This window comes from Gastrolobium bilobum, unplaced genomic scaffold (assembly GCF_033153095.1).
Source record: "Gastrolobium bilobum isolate Gb01-03AN ecotype WA unplaced genomic scaffold, APGP_CSIRO_Gbil_v1 utg2911, whole genome shotgun sequence".
In the NCBI taxonomy this organism is placed as follows: Eukaryota; Viridiplantae; Streptophyta; class Magnoliopsida; order Fabales; family Fabaceae; genus Gastrolobium; species Gastrolobium bilobum.
Window position 1 is genome coordinate 169,158 of NW_026897397.1, and position 9,529 is coordinate 178,686.

General features: G+C 33.5%; 1 protein-coding gene and 1 non-coding gene across 3 annotated transcripts; both read left to right on the forward strand.

Moving 5' to 3' along the window:
• Positions 1–6,614: 6,614 nt before the first annotated feature.
• LOC133306588 (uncharacterized) lies at positions 6,615–9,529 on the forward strand. 2 transcript variants are annotated; one of them, XM_061506908.1, is made up of 2 exons: positions 6,615–6,732; positions 7,835–9,528. In XM_061506908.1, exon 2 carries the CDS (start codon positions 7,852–7,854, stop codon positions 8,125–8,127), a length of 276 nt encoding a protein of 91 aa, XP_061362892.1. In that variant the 5' UTR covers positions 6,615–6,732; positions 7,835–7,851; the 3' UTR covers positions 8,128–9,528. The 2 variants fall into 2 exon arrangements, with proteins under 2 accessions (XP_061362892.1, XP_061362893.1); XM_061506909.1 differs by having other exon boundaries at positions 6,648–6,732; positions 7,810–9,529.
• On the forward strand, positions 6,849–6,953 carry LOC133306597 (small nucleolar RNA R32/R81/Z41). Its single transcript, XR_009750927.1, has one exon. It is a non-coding gene; the product is annotated as a small nucleolar RNA R32/R81/Z41 (small nucleolar RNA).

Here is a 9,529-nt window from a genome sequence, read left to right on the forward strand (position 1 = left end):
GAATGATAATTACGATTTTATTATTAGATCGGTGATATATCTTACAGTGATGACTTTCTCTTCCCAAAAGTTAGGGGTACATGTTTTTTGAGTTATCTTTCATAATAAATAAGTTTCAACTACTTGACACATCTTAGTCTTACCACCTTGATTATCTTGGATTACTCATTGTCCTGTTGGATTTAAAGAGAACCTAAAAACTTTGATCTCATTTTGCTAGCACTTGGCTTGGCAATATATAATTTTTCTATTTTCTTACTATTTTGAGTACATCCAATAAGGATAGATTTATTCATATGTCTGATGTCTGCAAGTAATCAGTATTAGTGCTTCCAACATAGATCGATATATTATTTATGAATTATGGTGATATGTCACTTCAATCTTTTAGTTCTTGTAAGAATCGACTAGGTGGTGCTTAAGTGGTACTTCAATTCTATAGTTGAAAGTCCATACCAGTCGATCATGAGGCGCATAATGATGAAAATGCTAAGAGGGATGTCCATTTCGCTTACACAGATGATCATCATTTGTCGACTTTGCTTTGTATGCTCAGCAATGATGAAACACATATGTTTAAGGAAGCAATTTATTACAAAATCTTTGTATCGGCATGCAACTCGCACCAAGCGAGGACTACAAAAGAAGCAGGCACGTATGCCATTTTGGAGCTATATCACTTTGACAATCTGTTCCTCTTCAAAGACGTCAAATCGATCATGACAATTCTTGTTAGTCGAGATATGTGGATTCAAAATTGCTGTGAGAAATAGACCGACTTGAATTCAATTAATTGCATATTGCATTAATCGTTGAAATGTCGAATAATGTTGGTAATGTCAATAGTGTAGGATTTATTATGAAATTATCGCTGATTAATTATTATGGATTGCTGATTGTCGCTAATTAATTATTACTGATTGCCGATTGAATCAAATTAATTATTGATTGTTGAATACCTTTTTCATACTCTATTACTGTTAATTTATTTTGGTGCAAGAAATAATCAAATATATGGTGTGGATACTACACATCATACACAAAAGTATGCTAGCATAATCTCAATGGGGGGAGGTAGTAGACCTCAACTCCTCTAGCCGTGATGAAGAGATTCCGTGAAGCGTGCAACCATCAAAATGATGATGGAAAAGTTGAGATCAAACAAATGGTGCTTTTTACACCAAACAAATAAAAAAGATAAATTATTAATCACTATAACTTTATATAAAACTTCAGGGAAGGTTCCAAATATTTTAAAATAATGAAAATGAAGAGATCTCAATTAGTTATGTCACTATAAAAAAAATGGAACTGAAAAAATATAGTTGTTGATAATATTTTTGCGTATATTATTGATGTTGAAATAGTAAAACAAGACGAGAATCTTAAACCTAAATTTGTTGATGAATATAAATAGAGAAATGATTAGCCAAAATGGAAAGACACAATTCAAGTAAAAATGAATTCACTTGGAAAACATAAAAATATTGGACCTATAGTTCAAACACCTGAAGGTGTAGAGCCCACTATAAATGTGTTTTCGTGCTAAAATGAAGTCTTAAGATATAAATCATGACTTGTAGCACGAGAATTTTCACAAAAGCCTATCATGAAATATATGAAAACATATTCTCTCGTGGCGAACACAATCACCTTTAAATATCTTATTGGTCTAGGAATACATGAAAAAATTGACGTACATCTAATAGGTGTGGTTGCAACCTATTTAGATGGCTCACTCAATAGTGAAATTTATATGAAGATTCCTTAAGGATTCAAATGCCCGAAGCATATAAAAGTTCCTGATAAATTTGTTCAATAAAACTTCAAAGATAATTATATGGATTAATGCAATCAGTGCTTATATTGTATAATTGCCTTAATGAATATTTATTAAAGGAATGATACAAAAATAACCTCATTTTCCCTTATGTCTTTATTTGAAGATATGGATCTAAATTTATCATAATAAGTGAATATGTGGATGACTTAAATATCATCGACACTCCTAAAGAGCTTCTGAAAGGAGTACATTATTTGAAGAAAGAAATTGAAATGAAAGCTAGTGGAAAGACAAAGTTTTGTCTTAGCTTGAGAATTGAGCATTTAATAAATGTAATATTAATCCACCAATCAACTTAAATAAAGAATATTTTAAAGCGATTTTACATGGATAAAACACTTCCATTGAGATCCCCAATGATTGTGAGATTGCTTGACAAAGATTCCATAAAAATGGTGAAGAACTTTTTTGTATTGAAGTGCCATATCTCAGTGCAGTTAGGGTACTAAAATATCTTGTTAGTAGTACACGATCATATATAGCATTTTCTGTAAAACTATTAGCAAGATTTAGTTCTTCCCCAACATGAAGACACAAAAACAATGTTAAGCATATATTTCGATTTCTTCGAGCGACTGCTTATATGTGCTTATTTTATTCAAATAATGTGGACATCAGCTTGAAGGTTTTATAGATGTAGGATATTTATCTGATCTACACAAAGTTAGGTCCTAAATAGGATATTTATTCATAAGTGAAAGCATAGCAATTTCATGGCTTTTAACAAAATAAACTATAGCATGCACTTTTTCAAAGCATGCAAAGATAATTAACGATTCATGAAACAAGTCGAGAATGAGTTTGGACAAGATCAATGACCCAACACATCCAAAAAAACATGTGGTCTTTAGTTAGAAAAAATTATTCCAACAATATTACAAGAAGATAATGTTACATGCATAACTCAATTAAAAGGTGGATACATCAAAGAAGATAGAAAGAAACATATATCACCAAAGTTCTTCTTCACTTATGATCTTCAACAAATTGGTGAGATCGATGTTCAATAAATTCATCCAAGTAATAATTTGACAAATTTATTTATAAAGGCATTACCTACTAGTTTTGAGAAGTTGATACATAAGATTGTGATGTGTAAACTCAAAGATATTAGGTGATGTTATCCTTAGGATGAGTGTAATATATTATGCATCCTTATTTTCTTCACCAGGGTTTTGTTCCATTAGGATTTCTGTGTTATTTTTTTTTAATAAGGCAGCTTGCAATACATATGACAAAAAATGAACTCTTCCAAGTAAATTTGTAGTGAGTAGAGCTGTTGATAAACCTATAGTTTATCATGTCTTAAGGGAGTCAAAAGCATGAAAATCAAGGTTATTTGGTGAAAAAGCATGAAAGTTGGATTATGAACTAACAAGACTTATTCTTGCTTGTTTTGAAGGTAAATTGATGTAAATTTGAGCAATGATGAAGTTAAAGGATTTGGAGTACAAGATAGAAGATCGAAGAAGTCCTCAAGCACATCATATAAGCAATTTCATTACTTGAAAAAAGGTGCTTTAGCGCAGAACAGTGCACTAAAGCGTGCAAAATGCACAGAAATAGCCAAAAGCTTCTGGAAAAGTGTGCTAACACGAGATATCATATAGAATTTTCCTTTAGCACGCTCTAAGGTGCTTTACCGCGCTGGTGCAATTTTGTAATATGTTTTCAGCACGCTAAAGCGCGCTTTAGCGCCCTATCACCATCCAATTAAGGCCAAACTCTTTGAACTGACTTGGGGCACAAATCCATTACCTATAAAAGGGAATTTTGAAGATTAGTTAAGGACCTTTTGACGATTTTGAGGAGTAAAAGTCTGGTTCGAGTCATAGAAGCGTGTTCTTCATGCTTTGGAGCAATGGAGACGGGTGGATTTTAAGAATACGCTGAAGACTTTGAAAATTCACAACGCCATCACACCAATGGAGTTTGGGGAAGCTTTTCTGTTTTCTTATGTCTTTGAATTCGCTATGCTAGGCTAGATTCCTTTGTAATTAGGGATAGATGGAACCCAATTGAACCTTTATGTTTATAGAGTAAATGCTTAATGTAATTTCCCTTTTTATATTGCATAGATTTATTCATTCTTAATGCTTTATATGAGTTTGATCCTTATAGAATGGATTAAGGTGATTGCATGACAATAAGAATGTTTGGTACATGATCTATGCATCATAAATTCATCGTAATCCTTATTATTCTAGGAATAGACATATGATAATTATGCAATCTTATGATTCTTGATCTTAATGCTTATTTTTTTGAGGAATAGCCAAAGAATTAGAATTATTTCAAGATAATAAAGAATTAAGGTGTCAAGGGATTGAGTCCTAACTAATTTAAAGGAATCGATTGACAATATATTAAGGGCGATTACTAAAGGGTTTAATTTATAACATAAAGGGGAAATTGGGGGAAATCGAATTCCTAACTGCACTCTTTTGATTGTTAAAGAACTTCCAATTCACTTGCTTGTTTTTATAATTTTGTTAATTTGATTATTGTTCGTCCTAAATTTTCATTCATAAATTCTCGTTATTGGTTGTCCAAATAAAGCATAAATAGTGAACTAGTGATTGAAATTCTAATACTCGTGGGAACGATCTCGTACTCCGTATACTTTATTACTTTTACATTTGGTGTACTTGCTGAAGTCGCATCAGCCGTGCAAAATAATCAAACCAAATCGAGTTGAACAGAACATAACCAAACTGGTTTCATAAACAAGTTTAAAAATTGAACCAATCCAAAAGAACTGGTTTGTAAAATTGGAAGAATTACTGATTTATTTTAACTCAAACAATCAGAATAGTTTTGAAACTGATTCAGAACATATTTTCACACTTGATCTAGTTTGGAAATGAAGCAATTTAAACCGTTTTAAAAAAATGAAACTAGTTTAGATAAAATAAAATAGTTTTACTCTTTGAATCGAACTGATTTAGCAAAAAAAAAGGTCCAGTCGAACCATGCCCAACCTTAATAACGAGTAGGTGTGTTCACAGTCTGGATTGGAAGCAAAAATAATCTGATCCAATCCCTTCGGTTTGATTATGTAATCATCCATTCGGTTTGGATTTTTTTTTTCAAATACGATCCGATTCAATCCAATTTTTTCAGTTTAGATTGGACCAATTTTCGATTTTTTTTAAAAGCCTAAAATTTGTTTCATGATTATTATGCAAATAACATATCTTTTAAATATATTGACTTTGTAAAGTTTTTTTTGAAATACAGAAGCATCACTAAACGATAATATAGTTTTTTTTTGGCAATGAGATATGAAGCTCTACACAGATAAAATTTTGCTGATGAGATGTGGCTAGATTGTTTTTGGGTTTAGTTGATGGGTTAATGAGTCTTAGGTTTAGAATTTTTTGGACTATGATTGGAGAAAAGCCCAAATTGGTAGAGAGGAGAATTAATATATTGGATCAGTGTGTATTAGATAAGTTTTCATCAACCAAACCGAAAACGGATCCAATCCAATTAAAATTTGCGGTCTTTTTTGGATTTTGATTTTTCGGTTTTCGGTATAGTCAGTTTTCGGTTTTTCAGTTCGGTCGCCACGGTTTGAATCGGTTTGGATCGGTTGATGAACACCCTTAGTAACGAGATACATTATTGGACATCTACGAGAATATTTGGATGTCTATAACTCATAAAAACTTAACCCCTAAATTGTAACTCCTAAAAGGAGTAATGAAGATGAGTAACTTTGATTATTCCGTTCATTGTTACCTACAATATCTTGAGTGCATATAAATAGAGGTATGTACAAAGCTTAAGACTTACCATAATACAATAGAAAATCATTACTATATTCTTCTTTGAGTTATGTCTATCATGCTCTACTTTTCTTTTTAATTTATAACACTATTTGATTTATATTATTTATTGAGAGACTAAAAGAATTTATATTTATCAATGGAAATACATAAATTGAAAGAAAAAAATAGCCCTAAAGTGCATGTGTGCGAGCGAGGCCAGTTGTAATTAAACAGTGGAAGTTATGTAAGACTTTAAGTAGTTAGTAGATGCGATAGAGGTGTAAATGAGTTAGGCGGTCATATTAAGAGCCTACAACTTGACCTACCTTAGGCCTGACCTGACCTAATCTATTTAGAAAATAAAGTATATTTAAACTTCAGAAAAACTCATTTAATAATTAGGCTACAGTCTCACTCTAAAAGGTCAGGCCTAAAAGCCTGCAGATTGACCTTTTAATTTTTTTAGTAAAACAAGAGTAAAATAAAGCTGCAAAAAATAACTAATCTAACTTATTTGCACCCCTAGTTATTATGAAAATTATTTAAAGATCTTTGTAATCTTGTTAAAAAATTGTTTGAAAACTTTTATAATTTGAACTTTTACTAGAAACAATATTTAATGAATGAAATTTTTTGTCATTTTTGCTTTAATTTGATTTGCAACTTTGTAGATATAGACCATATAGGTCATATTAGATTTTTTATTTTTTTATAATAGATCAGATCATATTTATAAACCAAAATCTTAATAAGCTAATAGATTAATGTATATTCTAAATATTTTATATAGACTTAGACGAATAAGCCCGAAGACTTAACCCATTTAGAACCCTTGATCTCTGTATAAGTGCACCAACCTAATTCTCATGGACTGTAATGGGTTATTCCTAAATGGGTTTCATCAGGTTTATTTGTGGCCCAGATTTGCTTTCTTCTTTAACTAACAACTGGTACTAATAAAATTGGGCTTAAAGCCCCAAAAAAACAAAAAACAAAAACAAAATCGAGAGTGAAGCCCAGAAGCTTTGAAGGAGCTAGGGTTTGGCTTCATCGAAGCGCTTGCTTTAAAAGCCGTCATTGACGAATTCCTTCTTCATCGCAACTTGGATTTAGCTAGTGAGTGTCTATGCCTTGAATCTCTCTTTGCAATGTGATTCTGATTGATCCTTTTTCATTCTGTTCTTCTTTTGTGTGATTGGGAATCGTTATAGTTGAGTTTTACAAGTAGAGGAAGGCGAATATGATGAAAGCAAATATAAAAAAAGATGGGTGATCATCAAATATTATACGTTTGATATGATCAAAATTTTCATCGCTACGTTCTTTCTGATTCGTCTTCCCCCCATCACCTCATTTCTCTTTCTGATTTATTTATTTTATCATTTGAACATTTGAGATGTGTTTATCTGGTTAGGTTTTTATTTTAATTAGTGGTTCTGATATTGCTTTACATACGAAAATTGCTGTGTGATTATTAAGATTTGTTTATGTTTCTTAAAAGTATCTTTCTTTTGAATATGTCCAATGGAAGTTTTTCCGTTGAATTTTTCAAGTGTAAATTAAGCTAATCTAAATATATGACTTGTTATTGAGTTTAATGATTCAGACTTATGTGGTTAGTTAAATTAACATTCGAATGACCCAAGCCGAATTTGCCAAATCCTGTTGGGGTGCCATTGATTCCCTTAAAAAAAAGACAGACGTAACAGTAAAGAATCAAAAAATTGCACTTTGTTCGATTAAAAGAAACTAGAGGTGGCAAAGTGGGCGGTCCGCCCCACCCCACCATCAACTCGTCAAAAGATGAGTCAGCCCGTCCCGCCTCAGCTTTTGAAAGTGGGCTAAAAAACTCAGTTCGCTCCGCCCCGTTTGGCGGGTTGGGTGGGTTGGTCCGCCAGCCCGAGTCAATTTTACACTGACCTACTTCGGCCCGCCATCAACTCGTCAAAAAATGAGTCCGTCCCGTCCGCTTTTGAGATAGGTTGAAAAACTCAGCCCGTCCCGTTTGGCGGATTGGCCTGAGCCGAGCCCGTTTTGCTGACTCGAAAAGAAACTAAAAATAAACTTTTGTTACTTACAAAACTAATGAAAAGAGAAAAAGACCAATAATACCTATTCTTTGTTATCATAATTATATTATTGTTATAAATTGTACTATATATTGGTCATTAAATGCAACCTTAATTATCATAGGAATGGGTTTACTTTGGTGTTGCAGAAGCAGTGGTGAAGAAAATGGGAAAGGGTGTGTTATGGGCCACGGCAGAGGATTTGAGTAGAAACAGAGGACGGGTTCTGTCACTGTATCGTCAAATACTAAGAAGTCTGAATTCCCCAGAGTTGCCACTTAGCTTTGCTGCAAGGTTGGCGAAGAAGGCAAAGGTACGTGCAATGTTCTGGGTTGGTTCTGATGAACGTAGCTTGCACAACATTGCTGACCTCATTGATGCTGCCGAGTACTCTCTCTCCTTTCTCAGAAAAGGAGAACTCCCTCCTCGCTACATCACCTAAACAAAGACATGTTCTTATGTTGTCTTGTCTTGTTTTACAATGTAGATAAAAATCTTTCTAGAGAACAGCTTAAGGGTATGTTTTTCATATGTTACTTGTTATGTGTTCTTCTGGGAGATAAGTAATTAAGGAGGAAGAAATCAACAATGAACCGATGTCAGCCTTATCCCAATAATCAAGACGGATGCTCGAGTTTGAGTGCAAATAATTCTACTTATTGCAGTTTTTAACCGAATCTTACAAAACCAGATGAGTCAAACTTTTGTTGGGGTGTTTTAGAAAATCCCAAGAGCTGTGTTAGGTTCCGTAAAGATTAAATTCCGACGAGTATTACAATAAATGTTGTTTTAGGAGTTCCTTTTCTGTTGGCTTATTTGAATCTTGAAACTGCCCGGCTGTAGGACACTTGATGCTTAGGCTTATAACACTGAGCCTACAGCAGTAACTCATGCAATGCAAAAACAAAACTAGTTGAAAAAGATCATTGAATGGCAGTTTATAAGCCTAATATGTGAAGTCTTTGGAAACTTACCGATGCCATTTCGGATTATTTCTTGAAATTTCTTTTCCTTATAGCAAAGTTGATACTATGCTGTCAACCTGATCTCCAACTTAGCTGAGCATACGGAGTGCCATGGCTTGATATAATGATGTCTTATTGTTCAATATTTTTGTGGCTTTTGAGGGATTTAGAATTATTGTTTAACTGACTTGTTGGCCTTCTACTTCAATCAATTTTGACCTTTCGGAAGATACGTTTGATGACTGAGGATGCGGTTTTGGAGGTTGGATAATCTTTTCATTCTTAGGTAGTGTTTGGTTGGGGAGAAGTGAAAATTATCCTAGCCAAGTGCAGGTGGGAATGTGAAACTCCATGTTTGGTAGAAGCATTTTGGTTGTCTTTGATGTTGTTATGCTTTGTCTAGCATTTGAGAAAAACAAGTAAAAACCGGATAAAAGCACTGTTTGGAGGCCCTCTGAGACCGTGGTATTGTTGTGGAAAGCGGATAACTCGAAAAAGCACTTCATATTGAAGACAACTTTAGCCCTCTTCTTTACCTCTATTGGAGACAGAGGCATATAGTCAAGAGGGGTCCAAGAGATAAGCTGGGCACAAGTGTTAGACCCCAAAATACAACTTTTGATAGTGTTCCAGTAACGAGAATCTTTTATTCTCTTCCTCAACCATGGTGAGTAATGCTGAAGATGATACTCCTTATAAACTCTACCAGGCACTTCTACACCACTACCCTTGCTAGTTACACCAAAACCAAATATAGTGAAACCCAGCAGTGCTGCTATGAGGAACTATTCTGCAGTCCTTTTACTGTTTTCTGTCATTCTTCATTCAAGGACTATTTGAGAGCTTAGTCTACGACAAAAAACTCCTACCTTGTAAAAT